General features: G+C 39.1%; 1 protein-coding gene across 4 annotated transcripts in view; it reads left to right on the top strand.

The window, feature by feature from the left end:
* The window catches only part of GRIK1 (glutamate ionotropic receptor kainate type subunit 1), a 390,887-nt gene that overhangs the window by 281,379 nt on the left and 85,923 nt on the right, over window positions 1-23,585 (top strand). For all 4 annotated transcript variants that reach the window (XM_032353659.1, XM_032353668.1, XM_032353662.1 and 1 more), the window contains exons 5-7: window positions 4,710-4,763; window positions 8,968-9,141; window positions 17,559-17,702. In XM_032353659.1, coding sequence (XP_032209550.1) covers window positions 4,710-4,763; window positions 8,968-9,141; window positions 17,559-17,702 — 372 coding nt within the window. The remainder of the gene's footprint in view (window positions 1-4,709; window positions 4,764-8,967; window positions 9,142-17,558; window positions 17,703-23,585) is intronic.

The following is a 23,585-nucleotide window of genomic DNA, read 5'->3' as shown; positions in this document are numbered from 1 at the left end:
ACATGTTATTGGAAGACTTTTACCCAAAGACTTTCTAGGTATCTTATAGGCCAACTGTGTCACCAACCACAGAAGTTACAACCCACAAACTATGTTGGTCATCTTCATCTGGACTTGAATGAGGGCTCTTGAGACAAACTAAAACATGATCTTTGTGCTGCTCAGGTATTATATGATAACCCATCTAAATCCAAGAGATAGTCTTTACTGAGAACAACAAGACTACACCAAGGAAAGTCAATGATGCTGTTAACAAGGTCATGAGTGTTCTGCTATAAAAGCTCCAGAGAGCAGATGGGCTGAGGTGGGGCCACCCTTGTTAATGAGTAATAACTATGTATCATGGTATAATAATAAGAGTGGGACCATTAGAATTATCCTTTGGAGAGTCAACTGCCAAGGAGTTTTATTTTATCTTCTGATGATTCATTTTAACTACAAAAGGAAGAAAATTGTAATTATTTTCAAGCCACTGAAACAACAGAATAGTCATGTGGCACTTCCATAATAGTATAATCCAGAGAAACTCTTCCAATAGGTATGAGTCACTCTTCCTCTTGCTGGTCTAAGGAATATGTTTTCTAGATAACATGGAATAACATACATAGGCAAAGTATTAAGACTTTTAGTCTTTTGGTATTTTTCTCTGTGTTAATCGGGGTTCTCCAGAGAAAAAGAAACAATAGGAGATAGATGTGAAAAGATGTATTATGAATAGGTTCACCTGACCTGGAGGCTGAGAAGGTCCGCAATCTGTCTCCACAAACTGGAGACCCAGTAAAGCTGTGGTGTAATTCCTGTTGGAGTCTGGAGGCCTGAGAACCAGAAGAGCCAATGGTGAAAATCCTAGTCCAAGAGCAGGAGAAAAGCAAAGTTCCAGCTCAGTCAGGCAGTAAGAAAAATGATGCATTCCTCCTTCTTCTGCCTTTTTGCTCTATTCAGGGTCTCAGTGGACTGGATGATACCCAATACATTGCGGGGGTTGGGGGGCTCATCTGCTTTATCTCATCTGGAAGCACACTCAGACACACCCAGAAATAGTGTTTAATCTAGAAACCCATTGGCCTGGTTAAGTTGACACATGAAATTAACCATCATAGTCTCTTTTAAATTTTTATAACCAATTCTGCAGGGACATAGAGTATGATTAACTCTGAATATTATTTTGTTGGGAGCCTTTTCTGTTTCCTAACTCAGCTACATGAGACCTGAATAGTCCATCCCTCTTTATGTGAAAAAGATCTTTCAGCTTCTCCCAACCATGATAATTTATTATGTGCTATTTATTTATTACACAAGGAATTAACTCAGCCTAAAAGTACATTTGAAACAAAGTCTTTTTTTTTTTTTTTTTAAGAGAAGAGTTGGAAAGAAAGGGGAAATTAGATGAGAAAGACAAAGCTAAATGGTACTGGCACACATAAAATATATACCTTGTATTTCTACTTGTTGCTAAAGGAGAAACCACAATTTTCACCCTCAACTCCCCAGCATTCAAAACAAAGTCATTTAAAAAAAAAAAAAAAAAGTACTTACACACCATGCAATATTCATGCAACTGGAAATTATATTTATTCAGAACAGAAACAGTTTGCTATGGCCCTCATAACTTTGTTAGTCCCCTATCAGGGTGAAATCTCTGGAGGGTGACCTATGTCAGTACCTTTCCTCCCTCCATGGCCAAAACCAGCACATGGCCCCACCCAAGAGGGCCCACACAAGAGGGCAGGAAATGCAATCCTACCCATTGTCTTTCCAGCTGGGAACTTGGCAGTGGCACAAATTATGTCCAAACTATGGGTCTTCTGAAATCAAGAAGAGTAGTAGATATTCATTCTATCCCTCTTATAAATATATAATGTTATTGAAAGGGCTGAATTTTTTACTATCAATCTAAGTCAATGATATGATGTCGTTATTTACTAAGAATAATTCTGTTAAGAAAAAAACATTATTAAAAGAATATATTAGCGGAAGCAATGAAGGATAATATGTCATCAATATCAATACTATTGAACAGCCACATTTATTAGACATTAGTGTGTGATGTGTTGTGTTTTATGTTGTTAAAAATGATTTAAAGGTAGCCAGAACTAGTTTCTGGCAATACTGCCTTGGTAAAGTATACATTGCCTAGATCAGCACCACCTGCCTAGTCTGGCAGACAAGCACACTATCAAAATTCAAAGAGGGTAGTTTTTCTAAGGAAAAAGTGAATTTTGCAAAGACTAGAAAACTCCCCATATCATGATTATACTTTTTTATTTGAAAAACTGACATTTATCTTGATGTGACATTTTCTTAATCCCTTAATGACTTTTAGTTGAAATGCCAATGTGTAGAGAGAAAATCGTCATGTGAATGCAATACTTTTATTTATAAAGTATGTTACTATTAAATGACAGAGCTGCTGGTCCAGACCAGTCTGCAGACTCTCACATGGACAGTTGTTTAAAAAGCACACTTTTCGTGCTTCTGGCTTTATTCTTACCCAGAAGCTTCATTCACCTGTGTCCTAGAGAGTCCACAAAGGTGGCAGATGAATGATTCACAACTATACCTATTTCTTAATTCCCATTTCTAGGATGTTCAGGGGAAGAATCAGGAGGCACTGACCCATGCACTAGGTAGGGAAAGTCAAGAACAGAGATTTTTCTAGTGTGCTAAATGAAAAACATACTCAGACGACCCAAGGGTTCTTTCTGCATTAAAAGTAGACCTGCTAGGTGAATATTCACTGCCTCTTCATAACTTTTTTCTAGCATTAAATAAGAGGTATATCAAATGAATACTTGCCTTCAGGAATTAAAAAATAACAAGAAGGATTAGTTGAATGGTTGCTTAAAAAGGGAGGGGGGAATGCCTATGCCTTCAACTGGTAACTAAATGTCTCCATTATCAGATTTTAAAAGAAAAGTCAGTCCATGTACAAAGCTAAAAATTCGGGTGCCTTTTTGTTTCTTTTTCAGTTTCAGAAACAATATTTTGAATCTCAGTGTCCAGCTCTGTATTTTGACATAAAACTTGCCCCATCCTCTCTGAAGAGGTAGTCTTGGCTGCAATTACGCTATCTAACGACCAAAGTGAAAAATTGGATTCCTGACTGACCCCGGCAGGTTAGCTCTTTATGCTCCAATGATATAAGAGACCAGCTAACAAGACCTCACCATGCGTGGCTTTAAACGTTATTGATGGCCTAAAGCAATTCTACCCTTTTTAAAATTCTTTTGTGCGCCTGGTCTTGTTATCACCATAGGAGTGACTTACACACGGTGGGCTCATGATTCAGAGAGTTTCTTGTCATTTGTCTTACCTTCATGACATTACAATTTCACTAAATATTCCTCTGGTCTCTACATTAGCAAACAGGGCAAAGGAAGTACAGGATTCCTGTGTTCCGTGCTGTCAACAGATACCCTCTTCATTCTTTATCCCTTCTCATGTAAAATCATTCAAGTTTACATTTCTTAGACACTTTCTAGGGCCTCTGATAACAGGGGTTGCCTTTTCTGAGATCTTTTCAACCCCTCTCTTCTGTTGAAGTTGATCTGAACGGACATGTTTTCCATAGAGCAGCGTTTTTCAACCACTGCTGTGGCAAATAGAAACCCAGGCTCTGCCCTGGAGAATTCCAGTTTGGGATGTCTCTGTGATGGCATCAAAGAATATCTCATTGTAAAACCTCCAGAGGGGATTCTCATTTGCATTCAGAGTTTATCAGAGTTGGGAGGATAACGCCTTGGAAATTGGATTTCTGAGTCTTCTCCATACATTTCTATACAAATACCAAGAAACCGCACCCAAATGGTCCTTGGCTGACATCCCCCCCTCCTAAGGAAGGGGATACTCTTGATTTAGAAGACATAGAAACCTTCCCTTATTTCCAAATCATTTGCAACTGTTTCTTTTCAATGGACACCATTTCCAGGAACCTAAAAGTAGGATCACATTCTAATAAACTTACTCCACCTAGAACCGTTGTCCTTTCTCTTCACCTCTTTTCCCCATTCCCTACCAGGTAAAAACAACACACAGAATGTCTAGTCCAGAACTGTCAAGGTCCCAAGTAGGTAACTGAGGATTAAAATTAAGAGGCAGTGTGACATTTGTACAAAATAGTCCCCATCCTTCCATCTAGAAACAAATCCTCTTTTCCCCTACTCATACTGTGGGATAAGATGGGAAAGCAGTAGAAAAGCTTCAGAGATATGCATATGTATAAGCCCTCATTTAAATATATCTACATACCAGTATTGCAGTTCAACATTTAATGAGTTCTCTGAGGCAGTATGATAAGTATTAAAGCTAAGGAGATCAATAAAATATCTAAGCATGGAGTTACTAAGACACTTAGGCAATCAGGACAGCAAAACACTGTTATTAAGGTCAGATCCAAATATTAAATTTGTTGCACATAAACTATTTTTAATTTTTTAAAATTTAAATTAGACCTACCACTTCAGTGAAGATCGAACGAACATAGTCTAATGAAAGAACATTGGATGGAGGTTAATGGCCTGAGTCCTCATCTGCCCACATCAGCTCCCTATCAGCCATGGGTCTGTCTCGGGTTTCTGATCTGCTGAATCTGTGTATTTCCAAAGCCCCTTCCTGCTCTGTGTCCCCAAGATATTGCAATTGTCCCGCTAATGATCTATTTCTTATTGTAATTCTATTTCTGATTCTTTCCCCTTATTTCTTTTTTGCAGATTCTGTTCATGGGCATGATGACTGAGTACTATCACTACTTTTTCACAACCCTGGTAAGCACTTCAGGTAGAAATGTATTGCATGCAATATAGGAAATGTCTCCAGTTATTTCAGTAGTCAGCCCCACCGGTGTCAGAGGCAGGATATTGTCATGGAGATTCATCTTACTTTCTTAAAAATCCTGTAAGTCCAGAATAGCTGAACAGCAGGTTCTTTTTTTCCTTTCTTTTCTTTTCTTTTCTTTTTTTTTTTTTTTTACTAGCATCAGTGCATGTGCATCTGAAAAGGGATTTAAATGATACTTTCATTAAATAAAAGCTGTCAAAGTACAAACTAGTCATAAAGAAGAATCATCTACATTTTCTATATACATTAGAAGGCACACTAGTGTATCTCAGCTGTTTTGATCTTATATGATTTTCCAGCCTGTGTCCAGTAGATAGCTAGGTTAGCCGGGGTCACCGACCAGGTGTTTTGAAGATCATCAAGAAAAGGAGCATGGGAGGTGCTCTGCACAGCGAACACTTTTCACCACTAAAAAAAAAAAGAAGAAGAATCATGGTTCTGAACCTAAGAAATTCAAAAGAGACTATAACACCCTAAATTTTGAGATTTTCATATCAAGGAAGAATGATTTAGGGTATTTAACATATCAAAATGATGTAATAGCTCTCATTCAATTTTAAAAATCAGACACACACAGACTTCACTTTCTCATAGGAGAAGAAAACACATAACCAACCTTTTTTTTTTTTCCTTAAAGATATTATTTATTTACCTGACACACAGAGAGAGATCACAAGTAGGCAGAGAGGCAGGCAGAGAGAGAGGGGGAAGCAGGCTCCCTGCAGAGAACCCAGTGCAGGGCTGGATCCCAGGACCCTGAGAGCATGACCTGAGCCAAAGGCAGAGGCTTAACCCACTGAGCCATCCAGGTGCCCCTTGATTCCTTTTTTTAAAATGTATTGTCTGACAGAGAGAGACATGGCGAGAGAGGGATCACAAGCAGGGGCAGTGGGAGAGAGAGAAGCAGGCTTCCCATTGAGCAGGGAGCCTGAGGCATGGTTCCATCCGAGTACCCTGGGATCATCACCTGAGCTGAAGGCAGATGCTTAACTACTGAGCCACCCAGGTGCCCCTCCTAACCAGTCTTCTTTGCTAATCTGTAGTGGTGTGTTGACTGCAATCTACCTAGGTTCTGGGAAATTTCCTGAGAGTTTATTTTACGAAATTAAACTGGCAAGGTAAGCTGGTGAGTAAGGGAAATACAATAACTTGGAACAAGAACCAGGCAGCTGTCCTTGAATACACACTACTGATGGAAGCAGTGAATTCCACTCCTCGCTCAAGTATCTCTGGGACCAGGAGACCAATGTTCCAGGGCAGGTGCCAAAAGCATCACTGTTCCAGAGCTTGGGGTAAGGGAGTGGGATGCAGGGCAGAAAAATCTTAAACTAAACTTTCCATGATCTTCCCTCCCTCCCTGATATCCTAACAGTTGAAGAAACCCCTAAGAACTTAAAAGCATCTTACTTAGGTCACAAGGACAGTCCTTCCCCCATCCCCATGAAGGTTCTGCTCAAGACAGCATGGACACCTGCCTCAGAACTTTCTATCATCCTACTGTACACACTCCTAAGAGCTGGTTTTGTTGAGATTTGAGACAATGAAATCTTAAAAGCCTGGTCTTCACAGAGACCCTTCGGAACAAACAACTTGCCCTCACAGTCTTGCTTTTTTCATCCTTCACGGACAAGCAGATGTTACAAACCAGATCCTGGACTTGCCATATTCTATACTGCATAGGAAGCTCAATTTGTGCGCCAACCTAATTTTGTACCTGTGTATTGTATTTATTTGAGCGCACCTCATTAAGTACTGTGGAGCCTGTGAGGGGTTCCATCTGCATCCTGGAATTTTCTGCCTTCTTGTAGTTGAAGCAACTTTCCTTCCTCATTGAGTATGCTAAAGGCATTCCCTTTAGGGTCTTATTCTTTAAATTTGCTTCCTTAAGCATTTTCCTTGGGTTTTGTCTGCATTCTGCCATGCTTTTTATATTCTTACTATTCTTGCCCATGAGTATTGACAAAACTTAAAGAAGAAAGAAAGTTACGTAGTACAAGGGCGGAAAACAGAACAATTTAGAAGGCAGAACGCTTTTCTGATATTGAGCCAGGAGCACAGATCTTCCCTATTAAAGCTTTACAGTCTAATCCAATGTTATCTTGGGAAAGAAGCAGTGTAAAGAATTATTCAAAAGAACAAATCTGTGCATATCTTCTACAAATACAGATCATGAGGTGTTTCTGAAGCTACTTTTCCTTAGGAAGCACAGCCGCCCCTGATCCTGTAGTATCTTGCCTTGCACTTTCACGAAACAGTTACACTGTTACTAAACTTTTATGGAAGTTTTTCTCCTTTTATTCCCATTAAATGTTATTCTGAAAGTTTGGTTTATTTTAAATGTGAGATATTTTTAATGATATATGTTAGAGTGAAAGCTTTCTTCACCAGAAGAAACTTGAAATTTTTATATCATTTTAAATAGGAATCAGCGAAGGCAAGTCGCTTAAGCATCTTAAGCTTAAGCCTTTGACTCAGGTCAGGATCCCACAGTCCTGAGTCCCTCTCTACTCAGCGGGGAGTCCGCTTCTCTCTCTCCCTCTGTCCCTAACTCCCTCATCCCCCTTCCCCTGCTCATGCTCTCACTTTCAAATAAATAAATAAATAAATAAAATCTTTGACAAAATAAATATAAATGAACATAAGCCTCTGGATTATACTCAGCCTCATCTGTAATGGAAAATGCAAGTGGGTTAAACTTTTCTCCCTGAAACTTTGCCTGAAGGGGAATTAGTTCTATGGTCACGATACTCATGTTCACACAACTCTAAGCTCCGGTTTATTCCTTGAAGACAGCACTTCACTTTTTTTTTTTAATTTTTTTGTTAACATATAATATATTATTAGCCCCAGGAGTACAGGTCTGTGAATCACCAGGTGTACACACTTCACAGCACTCACCATAGCACATACCCTCCCCAATGTCTATAACTCCACCCCATTTCTCTCAACTCCCCTCCCCCCAGCAACCCTCAGTTTGTTTTGTGAGATTAAGAGTCTCTGATGGTTTGTCTCCCTCCCAATCCCATCTTGTTTCATTTATTCTTTTCCGCCCCCCCCCAAGCCACCCACGTTGCATCTCCACTTCCTCATATCATGGAGATCATATGATAGTTGTCTTTCTCTGATTGACTTATTTTGCTAAGCATAATACCCTCTAGTTCCATCCATGTCGTCGCAAATGGCAAGATTTCATTTCTTTTGATGGCTGCTTAGTATTCCATTGTATATATACACCACATCTTCTTTATCCATTCATCTGTTGATGGACATCAGGTTCTTTCCATAGTTTGGCTATTGTGGACATTGATGCTACAAACATTTGGGTGCACGTGCCCTTTCAGATCACTACATTTATATCTTTAGGGTAAATACCCAGTAGTGCAACTGCTGGGTCATAGGGTAGTTCTATTTTCAACATTTTGAGGAACCTCCATGCTGTTTTCCAGAGTGGTTACACCAGCTTGCATTCCCACCAACAGGGTAGGAAGGAGAACCCTTCACTTCTTATTGAGAGCTTCTGTCCAGTGAATGTTCTTCATGCCCTCATTGTATGGGGCATGGGTCAATGAGCCAGGGAATGGTATTTTATTCCTCCTGGAAGTGATCTTCCTGTCACATGCAGGGGCAAGTTCCAAATTTCGTCTCCTTTACAAGATCTGAGGCAGCAAGAAGTGATGGAGAAGAGGCTGACAAGTGGGTCATCCGTGGACCACTCACATCACCACTGAGAACTTCAGAGTCTTCATCTATAAAATAAATCCCTTACAACTTACCACTCCCTTACAACGCCCCCAAACACTATATTTTAAAAACAGAACTATAACTTCTCAGAATACTGTAACCTATTCCCAAGGACATACGAATAATCAATAGCCAAATTCCTCTTCTTGATTCATCCGAATTCTAATAGTATTGCAAAAAATAGAGGACAAATGAAAATGCTCGCTGCCTTAGAGTTTCCCAAGCAGTGTGCAAGGGAAGAACAGCAGGAAATATTCTTTGATGAAGCAGTGTGAGGACAGCTGCCATTTTAATGTTAATTTACCTGTTGCTTCTGCAATCACTATTCTGTTTTACACAAAGAACATTGAAAATGTTAACGCTACTTTTATCATTTTTAATACTGCACAGGACTTATTTGCTTTAGATCTGGAACTCTATAGGTACAGTGGTGTAAACATGACTGGGTTTCGGCTGCTTAATATTGACAACCCTCACGTGTCGTCCATCATTGAGAAGTGGTCCATGGAGAGACTACAGGCGCCCCCCAGGCCGGAGACTGGCCTCTTGGATGGCATGATGACAGTAAGTAGACTTAAAATAAAATCATTTGTGATGGTTTTTTAATTCCTTAGGGTTTAGGATAAGAATTGCATATGCCTTCTATAGAGTGAGGAAACGTCTTATAACCCGTGCCTTGACTTGAATGAGAGAAGGAGTAAAGTTCTTAGGCGATTTGAAAGCCTATGCAGGGCTACTACCAAAAACTTCTGTTTTCAGCTTTCTGACTGTATGTGCCTCTGACCTAAATTAATTAATGAATTAATTAATTAATTGAATAAAGTTAACAGGAGTTAGCCATCACTGTCAGCCAAATGGAGACAAAGCAGAAACCAAAACAAGGGTAAGTGGAGAGAGTTTTAGGCCTGGAAGTGTGGCCCTGGGAAGGGGGGTAGGGAAAGACGTGCAGCTTACAAAGGTGATCCAGAACCATTCTGCCTCCCTCATTTCTTATGCATCTCAACGAGTGGGGCACGCATGGACAAATGCCAGGTTCGCATACGTCGGTGTGTTCACATTCTTCCTGCCTGGGTCTGTACAGGGAAACCTTTGCAGGCATTGACAGTGATTCACACCGGCCATATGTCACTCTCGAAGCAGATGCCAGGTCCACCTCCTGACAAGGGAAAGGTACTCTGCTGAACAGATAAATTGCAAACTGCCTCATCAGAGAGCTTCTCGCTAGCATCATTTGTCTTTCGTTGTCAAAGGCACCTCCCCTCGCTTTATTTCTCTAATGAAGTTCCCTGCGTGATGAAGAAAAGAGCAGGAAATTTTTTTTTAAAAAAGCTTTCTATGTAGGAATCATGTAATCTAAAGAGAAAGATACTGGGAATGTGGGCAGGTAATAGCATTTGAAATTGGCATAGTATTTCATTCTTGTTCCCATCATCGGGAGAAGCACTCTTGCTTTTAAGATACAATTTACCGATAACTAAAAGGTATCATCTTGTGGAGAAATGAACTTGGCATTTCTTTTCTTTTTCTACCATTTTTTTTTTATGAGAAGCAAATGAATAGAAAAAAAAAATAAATGCATGAATGAAGTAGTTCTGGATGATTCCATGCTCAAGCTCCCTGACTGTTTTTCAAACTTGAAATAACTCTTAACGTGTGCAAAGTGATTTGAGAGATAATGATGGAAAGCATTTTGATACAAATGAGCCTTGGTTGATTTGAAATATTGCTTTGAATAGGAATAAATAAAGAATATCCAGGGAAATAGCAGACCCTCTGAAAGGGAAGGGGGCAAGCTAGAGAGAGAAAGGGGAAAAAAAAAAAAAAAAAAAAAAAAAGAGACAGAAAGTTATGCTGGAATACTGGTTTTTCTCTTCTTCCTCTTGAATTTGTAATTCCAGTGAATGCAAATATACAAATATGGCTCTAGCCCTCTGCCCACCCATCTTGCATCCCAGTGAGATTTCTGTCACAGGCTGAGATCTCTAGTAATTGTTACCTGCCCTTGGTATATACCACTAAAAAAGTTAAGAGTTTGGAGCTGTGTTAACACAGATTATCAATTCATGCCAAACATTAAATATTCATCATAAGTGTGGCTTAACTTACCAAAAAAAAGCATCTGCTGCTTTCAGTTATACGGAGCTGACAGGATAGTTTGTACATATTCACTGAGATGAGGAGAATCATTGAAAAAGGATAGGGTCCCAGAAGTCACACCAACTCAGGCCAGGCATGGGGTGCTGCTACTCCCCCAGGACTGTTGTTGATGGCCTGGGCAAATGGCAGTTCTATGGGCAGGAAGCATGGTAGAGCCAAGTCCCAATGATGGAAGGGGTCTTATTTGGCCTAAAGTTTACTACCATCTTCTTACCTAAGAAAAGGATTTCTAGGCTTTGTTGTTGTTCTTGTTTTTATTATAAACTAAAGAAAAAGGAAATGGAGATTTATCAGAACAGAAGAGAAGATCTCACCAGGGCACTAAAAGTGGGAAGAGTGGATATATCAGGTTATGTCTATACTAGTCAAAAAAAGTGGTAGAACACAACCCCCACTAGAATTCGGATCCCATAGTCATGCAGATCAGTTCCCCTCCAGTTCTACGGAGACAGAATTGGTATACTTCAATGTGTAAGCTTAAGGGATACAGACTAACTTATCTATATTGTGAAATGATCATTGCAATTAGTTTAGTTAGCATCTGTCATCTCATACAGACACAATAAAAAGAAAATAAATAGTTTTGAAATTGATCCCACGAAGTTTAATATTGACCTTTATTTCCCCAGAAAGGCTGTTTTGAAGTTAGCAGTTTCATTTTGGCTTCTAGTAAAGGGGGCCAATTTGGGGATGTGAAAACTGAGTCACAGTGAGTTTAAAGGGTAGGTTTAAAGGGTATCCAGCGGACTCATGTGTGAGTCAAGAGAGCACATGCCGTGTCCCCAAGCTGGGGCTCAAATCTAACAAATATTTTTTCTCAGGTTGCCTCTGTACTCAAACCGTTTTCTTCCCTACCTTCCTGATGAAAAGCCGTGTGGTTTCAATTCCAGTGGGTCTGTATTTCTCAGATCCCATGGTTCACTCTTTCTGGTGTCTCTCACTGCCTAAAACCCTCCCCTATTCACATTTGCTTGCATGCATTTCAGCAGAGAGGACTGTTTTTCTCTCTGCCATGACTTGTTTTCCTTCATTCTGTAGCCCTGTGGCCTTTTATGCTATATTTCAATTTATTGCTAAGTGCCTTCCTCTACAAGAATATAAACTCCATGAGGACAGAGGCTTTATCTTTTCATGATATGCTTTATCTCCAGCACTGGAAAAGGCCCAGTGCAAAGCAGGCTTTCAATAAATATGTATCTAATAAGGGAACTAATGCTAAATAAATAGGAATTAAGCTTCTGCTAAGACCAAGATGTTACATGAAAAATATTCATATAACCCTGAAATAAGTCTGTAAAAGTCCAAAGAGATTTCCTATAAATAAGAAATAGGCATGTGTAGTTTAGACAGAGATTATTCTAAAGTAATGAGAGTATCTTAAAAATTAGCCTAGACAAACGACTATTGATGTTTAAGTAATGCCATTACTAGAATAGAGTTGTGTTCTCTGAAATCATATGCATTATAACACTATACTCCAAGGCAAATTTTCCTGTTGCCCTTTATAGTTATATTTTGCATGTGCTACATACATATATAGATGCCTGTATGAATATATAATATAGAAATATAAAAAATATATGTTTAAAAATACCCATGTGTTTTGTCTTTCACCTACTTATCTAATTTCCTCTTTCATATTTTAACTATTAGAAATTTTTTGGAACACTGTATACTAAAAACACCTTCAAATAATATTATACATGTCAAAACACATCCAAATCTGAAAATCACGTCCCCGTTGGAGTTTTGACTCCAGACTTAAATGCCATAGGTGTAATTAAAGAAAAAAAAAAATTGACTTTAAAAACTGGGTTAAAATCGTGTTAATTAAGAAACCCGGTACTGAGTCAATAGAGTTAAAAAATAGTGAAACTCATTATTTAAAACATCTTGAGATTAAAAAAAAGAAAATGTTTTATCAACTGAAGTGTTCATTAACACCATAGAAGTTTGGAGTAATTTTACAAAATCTACTTTTCTTTTCACTACGATTACATTTCTCTTAGCACTTGGGCTGATTCAGTCTGTTGGCTTTTGGCAAGATGGGGATAATGGGTAGCCCATTTTTAGGTGGATTCCTCTCTGAATGAGAACAAAAATTGTGTATGATTCAGTAGTTCAGAGGAATCATAGAAAAAGCACAACATCGATCTGTCCTTGGCCTTCCCGTTTCTACAGATGCATTCACAGTATCAAGTTTAGTCAGTAACCTTATGTTACATCTGAGCATTTCCTATAATCATGATCTAAGAGGTCTTAGGTGGACCTTTGAGTGTGCACCTAAGTGTCCACTGCTGCTCCAGTAATGAAAGACAAGGGACTGAATGACTAAATTACTGAATAATTAAATGACGTGACTAGGTTATGGAGTCTCTCTGAAATTTCTTTTCTCTGCGCTCCTTGCTTATCTGTAAATCTGTGTAATAATACTTTACAGTGTTACTTTACAAATTAAATTAGATAATATATACAAAAGCTCCAGGACATAAAATTGAATTTACTTGATGGTACCTGCTGCTATGCCAGTTTGTAGTCAATAAAGGAACAAAAGACATTCTGAAATGCAGAGGCAGAATACTTACTTGTTTACAAGAGACGCATTTCTTGACTTGTGCGTGTACTCCAAGATCGTCCCTTCCCGGGGATCTGTGTGACCTTTTGTGACCAGTGGAATCACCCAGGGGTGTCTTCCAACTTCACATATGGCCCTCTTTTCCCAATTTTTCACTGTCTCCTTCAAAAGCTGAAAAATTTTTATTGAAGTAAAAATAGGTAAACCTCTGTGCCACGTTTCACTGGATCTACTGGAGTTGCTGCCCTAATTACTGAATTTCTAGATTGTGAGTACTTGATCATATCGTTGTTCCCTTCCCCAGACCATTTCCAACACCCAGTTTACTTGTGGGTTGCTCTTGCCAGCATCCAGGATATTCACTGCCTCTCCCACCACTTTGACTCCTTAGCAGCATTGACCCCAACAAGGGAAACTAGCTAATTCATACTGAGACAAATTCCTGCTAGCTCTATGCTGTGGGTAAGATATTTGGATTTTAAAAGAGGAATCCATGAAAGAATACATTTAGGAAATGATGGGGAAGGGTGTTATTTGGGAGAGCTTCTCTTTTAGAAAACTGCCTTGTCCATCCATATCAGGTTACTGAATATTTCTGTCTCCAGAGAAGATGGGAAACCTATACTTTTTGCCCATTTGCTCCACAAAGACTAAGTTTTTCCCTGAATACTCCAATCTCCTCCAGTTTTTTCCGACAATTTTATATACCAGGAAGGCAGCAAAATGTAAGGAGCCTATAAAGCCATATCCTGTTAGTCCTCATTCCTAAGGGGTCACATCTTACTGGATTGTGCTGGGTCCCCAAGACCATATTCAGGTTTGATGATTTGGTAGAAAAACTCACAGAAATCAGAAGAGCTGTTAAACTCGTAGTTGACAGTTTATTACAATAAAAGGATATAGATTAAAATCAGCAGAGGAAAAAGTTGCAAAGGGCAAAGTCCAGGAGAAATTATGTGGGAACTACATAATTTTCCCACATAATAATTATGTGAGAGCTACAGGACAGTGGTCCTGTCCCAGGAAATTTGTATTGACTGTACTTTAATCTCTACAGCAATAATGTGGGACCACATGTACGAAGCATTGCCAACCAAGGAAACTCTCCCAAGCCTTGATGTCAGTCAGTCACATAAGCATAGAACAGCCCTGTCACTAACCTTAGTTATTCAGTCTTTAGCCATTCCAGAGGGCAAACTGATACAGCCCAGGGCCCTAGATGAACAAAAATAAGCATTCACCATAAATCATATTGTTAAACTACCTAACATTGCCCATTACCCCATAGAAATACTATGATCGAGCAGAATAGTCCAAGGTTTCAGACATTATCTCCCAGAAACCAGTTAAAAACCAGTTCCTTCTTTAGGATACATAGAGTGTACTACTCCAGTCCTGCTGAGTTAACTGTTTACTGCCCACTGTTGTGATAACTGAACATGGTGTGAGACTGCTTTTCATATGCTTGCTTCATGATCCATGCTTTATGAAGAGATTTTCTTAGGAACACTGAGTAATGGGGTTTCATTCAGGATTTTGGTATAAATAAAATGTGAGCATAAACACTTTCAGAAAAACAAAATCTGAAACACAGGCCAATTTCTTTTATATTTACCTAAAAGAGCTTGAAAGTTGCTGCTCTGTAAACTGGCCTCCAGCACAGAACTAAAAAGGGAAAGAAATTCAGGGGTGGTTTCTTAGTGTTATAAAATAGGTAAAGACACGTCTCCTCCATCTAAGAAAACATTACATGTCAAAGGGAAGTATGGTTTTACAATAAATGGTTTTCTTCTTTGAATGTGAAAAGCACTGATCAGGCCCATGGTTTTGAGCCATGTTATTAGCCAGCCCAGTGTGGAAGCAGCCTTGACAAAGAAAGTCAAAATCCTTCCTGAGCCCAGCTTATGGAAAAGTCAGATCAAAACTTCACTCCTCGGCCTTCTCTATCAAATCCTTCAATTAGTCTATTAGTGAACATACATACAAAATTGTTAAAAAAAAAAAAAAAAGTATATTCCACTGCTAAAATGGTCCAGGTCCCCATAGCATAGCAATTAAGAGAGTGAGTTCCAAAATCTAAGTTTACGTCTTGAGTTGAAATTCTTACTTGCCTGGTAAGTTAGACAAGTTATCAAAGTTATTTCCTAAAGTTCCTTCCCCAAGTCTCCATTTTCCTGTTGGTAAAATGGGGACAACAATACCTATTTAAAGGCATGATTTCAATAATTTGAGGCAACAAGATGTGTAGAATGGTTAACATGCCTGGTGCGTAGTAAGTTGTCCATGAACATTCACCATAATTGAGTATTACTGTCATTATTAAATCATCAGACAAATATTTGCTTTAGAAGCAGCTCGGCTTCATGGTTGAGAAAATAAACCCTAGCACCAAATTCCCGAGTTCGAATTTTGATCTTCCCACAGCCAGTTTGGGGACGCAGTTAACCTGGTCATATCTTTATCCATAAAGAGTAAAGGTTATGGTGAAGATTCAGTGTTTACAAAGTATTTAGAGCAGTACCCTACATTTAATAAGAACTTGATAAAAGTCACCTATAATTATCGATTGAGTTTCAGAAAGTCTCATTCTGCCAATGTTAGCATAGCAGAGTAGTGAAGAACATGGGTACTAGAATCAGATAGTCATGGGTTCAATCCCTGGCCAGGCAGATGACTGGCAGAGTGGTCTTGGACTAATCACCTAATTTTCCTGAGCCTCTGTTTTCTTATCTATGAAATTGATTATACACCAGTTTTGAACTGAAAAAAGCAAAACATTTTTAAGCTTTAACAATCACCACCAGCACTACGACTGATAGATCTAACTTCTTTATGTCAATCATATAAGTGAGACAATTTATTTTAGAAGTACATCTTAAAACCTTGGGGCTATAGAGTTTTCATAAAAATGTATTTTATTGTGAGGCATGCAATAATATCAATTCCTTCAGCAAACATTTATTAAACAACTTTAAATATCATTTATGTGCTAGCTAACTGTGCTAACCACTAAAGCATGAAGTTGAACATTTCTGCATTCACACAGCCCACATTGTTACTGAGAAACCCATACCACTATAAATGTATATGGAAAATGCAATGGTAGATATTGCACAGGATATAGATTTAAAGTGGGGATAATCTCTGGAGTCACATATGGTTAAAGTGTGAGATGTAGTAATTCTTACCCTCTCTTTCCACTTCCACTAAAACATGCTCTCAATAAGTGCATAGTAAATGTTGAGCAAATCAAGATTTCTGGAAAAAAAAAAAAGATCTTTGATCTATGACCTGGATTCTAGGTTTAACTCTACCAATTGTCGACTAATGTAGGATCTTACACAAGTCAATATCCTGTCTGGGGGTCAGTTTTTCTACCTAAGTAGTTTTATCTATCTGTTCTGATTTGGGGAGCTTGTTGAGAATTTCAAATGAAGTTCAGTGAAAACCTTTAACTAAAATGTTGAAGGTATTATGCAATTTTATCCTTAAAGAAAACCATAGGGCAATTTTTTAAAATAAAATGCAAACAGTCTTGTGTGGAATTTTTCAAATAAGAGAAACTTCATGTGGAAGGAAAGAATGAGATGCTCAACCCCCCAAAACAAGGACTACTTACACTCTTTATCAAAAAGCAAGTGTTGACAAAGGTAGGCATATTCCAAGCAAGTTACAGAGGTCTGTTTTTCAAAAGGTCTTCCACAACTTGCTATTGGATTTGATTCCACAACACAAACCTTCTTGACCCTAGTAAATGGAAGTGACCAACACAAGTATACCTATTTGGAAATTACTATTAGTTTTGCTTGCAGCTATTATTTTCTACCAAATAGAAACAAGTAAATAAATATATAAATAGATATAAGTCTGAGACACAAAATCTGATATTGAAATGTTGAGGTTTAGTATCTTCTAACTCAATGTGGTTGATTTTAACACTATGCTTAACATAGAAGGTGCTCCAAAAAACGTTTGTTTCCCAAATCAAGTCTTTTGTGGCTGATGTGAGGGTTTGGGTCTTTTTAAGAACTCAAAACAAAGCAGAGCTATCACTTCAATTTACTGTGAAGTATGAGGTATTATTTTAGAGAAAAAATAGTTATCAGAGAGTGAAAACTGTTCAGCTGGAGAATAAATAGCTATTGAGATCAGACAAGTAGGAGATAAGGAAGCAGGTAGAATGATTATGCAGGTAAAGGAAGGGAAACAAAGGTGAAATTGAAGATGTGGTGTGTGCTTTCCTCCACAGACTGAAGCAGCTCTGATGTATGATGCAGTGTACATGGTGGCCATTGCCTCCCATCGGGCTTCCCAGCTGACCGTCAGCTCCTTGCAGTGTCATCGACACAAACCATGGCGTCTTGGACCCAGATTTATGAACTTAATCAAAGAGGCAAGTGCTACTCGTTCATGGCTCAGTTCTTTCCTAGCCATAGTGATCTGACTTGTTCATTTACTGTGATCTTCCCACACAGCTCTGTTGGGCATGATATCTATAAACAAGGAGAATCCATCATCATCCAATCTGCTAGGATCTCACTGATAAAAGTCTGTTGACCAGGAATTTTCTAGTATGATGTTGAGAAGTTCAAAGAAGCTACTGGATCATAACATTCACCTTCCTTCATCTCAGCTCTGGTCTCAGTTGCTGCTGGCTCTCCTCCACATATGTTCATAAGTTCATAGGTGCTTATTCCATGCCCCGAATCAAAGAGTGCATTGGCCCATCACTGGAGGGTACCAGGGATAGTTCTCACACTATCAGCCCATAATTCCAGTGGTTTCTTAAATATCATATTGTATAGGACTGAATAGAAGAACCTCTTTTTTCTAATAATATAATAATTATTTTGCCATTTGCCAGCAAACCAGAAAAGTCCAATCTATTCAAAACTTATCAAGTGTACTAAAAGGTTTTCAAGAGTATGGGGTATTTGGCAAAGGTGCGTTTTTCATTATTACTCTGAGATCCTGGACTCCCCTACATTTCCTTTTCTCTGATACAATTTGACTTCTCTTAATCAGATCCTGCTCTAAGGCCCTGAGATTCCTCATATACATGTATCTTTGATTTATCTTTGACATCAACATACACTTCAGGGTGTGTCTGGGCTTGACAAAATGAAATAAGGCTTAACTGAGTACATACCCTACTCTGCGCTGCTGTTCTAATGTTTTATCTATAGGATGCAGAAATTTACCTCTCAGGTAAAGAGCATCTTTATTGCCCTCTGCATTGGAGAAGGTTGAGTTGAGACAGAGCCATTAAGAGAAAAGAATGGAAGGGTCATAGTGCAAGAAGAATGCCCAAGCAAGAACAAGAAGTCCTATTTTGGGCTTCATTTCTGCTGGTCTCTTAAGCACCTACAAACCCTTTCATGGTTTGTTTAATCTGCTTCCCCATTGACAGGTGACTCTGATCCATAAAGGTGAGAACGAGAGACGCAATATGCATGAGGTTTAACACTAACTCGGGCTCCAGAACAAGGCTGGATCTAGGGTATGGCAAGCAGCAAAGACTACCCTGGGTACCTGATTTAAGGAGGCACTCACTCTCATGTTTGAGTTTATAGGAGACTTTGAGGGAGTGCTTCCTTAAGTTTTATGCCCCTGAGAACCTCTCTGATCTCACCGTAGTCCTGTGATGGTTCCTTGGGTTTAATCCCAGCTCCACTAACATTTATGACCAATATAATCTACACAAGTTACTTAAATTCTTGTACCTTGTTTTTCTCTTTCGTGAAACAGAAATAACACCTTCTATCTCATAGCATTATTGTGAGGATAAAAATAAGGTGTGAAGAACAATACAGAAACATAGTAAGAATCTGAGATATTAGCTATTCTCTTACAATTGGAATAGACTGCTAATAATAGCCTCATTCAGTTTACTGAGTGTGATGCCAGGAATTTAAACCTGGCAACGAAAACAACAACAACAAAGAAATCACAAATAGGCATGCAATGAAATACCCTTTGTGACAGCTACACAAATCTGACATACTGTGCCTAATGGAAAGACATTGCCCAGTCTCTGCTCTCCCTGCAGCAATCATGGCTAGGTCCTGATCACCTTGATCTTTAACAAGAAAACAGCTGGTTTCCTTTCATCTCCTGCCAGCCCAAGAAGAGGCAGGAGGCCACATGAAAGCTTAGGATCAAACGCTTGGAGCACCCCAAGGACCTTTTTGCTTATACTTAGGTTGCATAAGAGGGTAAAATTATCAAGCCACAGTTAGAGATGTTTAAAGAAATAATGAACTCCAAGATGAGGGACCACAGTGAAAGCAAAAAAACATTTTACGATCTTTTAGTCCAAAGAACAAATTCCCCATTCTCAGTCTCCACAGTTGGGGGCTGAAAGGAGAGGCGGGTCATGGATTAAAAAGTTTTATTGCTCTTCTTCTTTCCCTCCTGAGTTACGGTGCTATATGCCACTCTTGGCAGGATATAGGTACCTGCAGATATGGGACGGGAGTGATCAGGAGCAGTGTCCCAGTCTTTTGAAAGATCGCACAGAGTGAATTCTGAGACAGGCCAAAACATACAAAAGTCCGAGAATGTAGATGTCTCTTTCAAGGAGTACATAATGCAACAAAACTTTGCAGGCCTCAGGTTTTATTAAGAAACATGAAATCAGGCGTGTGGTGCTAAAACTTCCCCGGGTCCTTTCTTTTAGTGACTCTCACTTTCTAAAGGATTTCTAATCTCTAAACAGAAATCATGTAAAGGAGCAAGTCAGCAGATTGAATTTATGGGGTGAAGATCAAATTCGTCACAGGAGGTAAATTTTCCGAGCTCAGAGATTGTTGTGTGTGCACTAATCCCTGATAACTTCACACATCATTTAGAATCAGTAAGCCTTTCAGACAAGTCTTTCAAGCTAACCATCCTTTAGAGTTTCAGGCTGACTAAAGAGGAAGAATTAAAGAACATTTTAAACCTGGTAGAGTGTGTTATAGTGTCATGTCTCTGGGCATTTGCTAAACAAATGTATTAGGAGATTATAAATTCCCACCCAGCAAGCAGTACCAGGGCTCCATTAGACAAGTAACATTAACGTGGCACTACAGGGTACTATTTTCTCCCAAACTGGAAGTTGTGGGTTTTACTATGTATTAATATAAAATCTACATAGTGAAGGAATGGCAGGCTTCCCTTGAAGCCATCCTATGTCCGAGATAAAACCTATGCTTATCAGCAGGATCTTATCCCCAGTGATCTGGTTCCTTATCTCCTACGCCATCCCTCTGATCTCCTGCCCCAACCCCAGCACTTGCTAAACCTACTGGGGCTCCCTGAACTTGCCGTTATGTTCCTACCAGATTCTCTTGCCTCTGGCTGGAAGGCCTTCATGTCTCAACTCAAAAGCTAGCTTTATGTGCTTACCTTGACTCATAAATTTGGGTTCCTTACCTCCATTAAAATTGTTGTTAGACCATCATATTTATTTACATGTCCATCTCCAACCTGTGCTTTTCCAGTCTTGTTTCCTGTTTTTTAGGAAGACTTAGCATGGAATGAACACCCAACAAGTAGAGGCCAGACAAGTGAATAAACTAATAAATTAATGAATGAACAAGCAAAGGAACTGAAGAGCACATGCAACATATAAGCTAGTACTTTAGGACATACGCAGAACATGAATATCATATCCAGAAACAATTTGAAGAGGCAATACCAGAATCAGCCGGACTTGCCTACCAGGACCATAGATTCTGGTGGGACAGTGAGGCAGGGATCTGAGGAATAGGACAGCTTATTTAACTCTGGCGCAGGGAGCACAGACCCTGAGATTTAATTGCAATTTTCTATCTCAGTGAAGTTAGTCATGGAGAATCTTTGTTCTCAATTTCCTCTTCTAAAAATTGCAGATAAAAAAACCCATTGTATATGTTCGTGGCTATTACATGTATGTATAGACTAACAAAATGGGTCGCATGTGGTGGTTGCTCAGTAAAGGGTAACTACCATAAACCGAGTGTCCTGCCAAAAAATGTCTATCAGATAAGGTCATTGTCAGGAAGAAATGGGGCCACGCATATAAAACATTATCTATATTGCCTAGTGTAAGTATATTGCCTAGTGCCCATGTACAGCATGCTTGATATTGTTCTTATTGGCATCAACATTATTGTTATCGGAGCCCAAGATGAAGTAGGATTATTTGTAAAAGGAGGACAGGAGCTAGCAGTGGAACATCAGGAGTTCTATGGAAATAAACACAGCATAAGAGGCCAACTGCAATGATGCCAGGGGATGAGGGACTTTCCGTCATGGAGCATACGCATGATTCTTCAGGAGGGACCCAAAACATCAAGTAATCAGCAACTAGGTAGAGCTGTCAGAAGACCTGGCAAACCACATCTCAGGTTAGTCTGAGAAATAGTAGCTATGTGGGGGCTTAGGAAGCTAAAGTCCTTGTGTCTATCGCCAGAGTTACTCTGGACCCAGAGTAAGTTCCAGCTGGCCGTGGGGCAGTGAGAGTAGCTACAGCAAGAGCAGGCACAGTGAGGCATCTGGGAAGAGAGTCTGTAATCACGGATGCTGGGAAGCACAGCCAACAGTGGCTACATGAAGTGAATCATATATTTTAGGTTATATCAGTGGTTATTAACTACATATATTTTAGGTTATATCAGTGGTTATTAACTATTTTCTGGGTTATGGATCCTATGTTAAAACTGTCTTAATTGGGGCGCCTGGGTGGCTCAGTGGGTTAAAGCCTCTGCCTTCGGCTCAGGTCATGATCCCAGGGTCCTGGAATCTAGCCCCGCATCAGGCTCTCTGCTTAGCAGGGAACCTACTCCCCCCCCACCCTCGCCGCCTGCCTCTCTGCCTACCTGTCATCTCTGTCTGTCAAATAAATAAATAAATCTTTAAAAAAAAAAAAACTGTTTTAATTGTTCCCACAAAAGGCATACAAATTCAGCTGTAATCTCAAGGTTCTTAGAAATACCCTGGTTTGCCTAAAACCCATGTTAAGGGTGTCTGAATTGGGTATTGAAAATAGAATTTGGTTGAAAGAGTGTTCCAGTATGGTGAATAGCAAAAGTGTAAATGAAGCATAAAGACTTCTGCTGGGGTCAGAAAAGTGGTCCCATGTGGATGTGAAAAATGAGTTTAAGTAGATATGGAGAGACAATTGGTAAAAATTATCTGCTGAGCTGAGAAATTCAAATTTGATTGATAATAGATTGGTAGTCACTGTTCTTGAAGCACAAAAATATGGTATTTCAGAGAGTTTATCTTGATAACCTTCTGTAGGTTTGATCAAAGCAGATAAACCCACAAAGATTAATGAGGGATTATAGATATCTTGGTTTTGAAGTGACCGCCATTCATAAAGAACTAAAGGGGGAAATAAATTGCTCAAGAGAAACATACAAGTATTTCTTGACTCCTTCCACAGATCTAAATTCATGCAGCTATTGTAAAAATTCACTTGGATGCCCTGCTGCCACTCTTGCATCAACAAATTCCTAAATGGGAGAATCTGTTGTTTTATCCATTAAATCTATTATTGCTACATAAGCCCAATGTCAATAATGACAAGGTTAATTAGGATATCAAACAAACATAACTAGTGGAACAACAAAACCAATTTTTTTCCTACTGTCCTCTTACTATTATTCAGTGTAAATTGGTAGATTTTTGGGGATTTTTGTGTTTTCTTAAGGTAATAACAGTTCTAGAGTTCCTTTAGGTGAAACCTGAACTTAGTAATTAGAAGTTCTATTCTAATATGAATCAGAAGTCCAAATTGATTTAACTTCAAATTTCTTTTCCCTTTGAGCTCCAGTCTGCTGGAAGACTAGAGAAGTGAAGGAATGTGATTTATGGTTGGTTTCTCCTCTCTCTTCCTTCTTTCATTCTTTCCTTCCTTCTACCCGCCCTCACCAAACCATTAGTTATTGTACCTCGTACCAGGCTCAAGAAGAATGAGGACAGTTTTTCTTGGTGGACCTGCTCTGTGCTCTCTGGGATCAAAAAATATTCCCCAGGTGGGTCTGGGGAATATTTAAACCTAAGTCTTTTTTTTTTTTTTTTAAGAATTTTCTTTGACTCTTCATGATTTTCTGTTGGGCAGTCTTTCCTGATGTTTATTTGAACCAATCAATGGATCTCTTTTAGATGGGGGTGTATCATATTTCCTCAGCCCCATGACATCCAGTGATACATAACTTGCTTTTTTTCTGCTGAAATCTCCTCACTCTTGTAGAGAGTCCTTGACTATACTCCCCCTGAGGTACTCTGGATTCGAATCTCGCACCCA

The sequence above is a fragment of the Mustela erminea genome, chromosome 1 (assembly GCF_009829155.1).
Source record: "Mustela erminea isolate mMusErm1 chromosome 1, mMusErm1.Pri, whole genome shotgun sequence".
Lineage (NCBI taxonomy): Eukaryota > Metazoa > Chordata > Mammalia > Carnivora > Mustelidae > Mustela > Mustela erminea.
The sequence above is the reverse complement of the archived record's forward strand: the minus strand, read 5'-3'. Positions and strand labels throughout refer to the sequence as shown.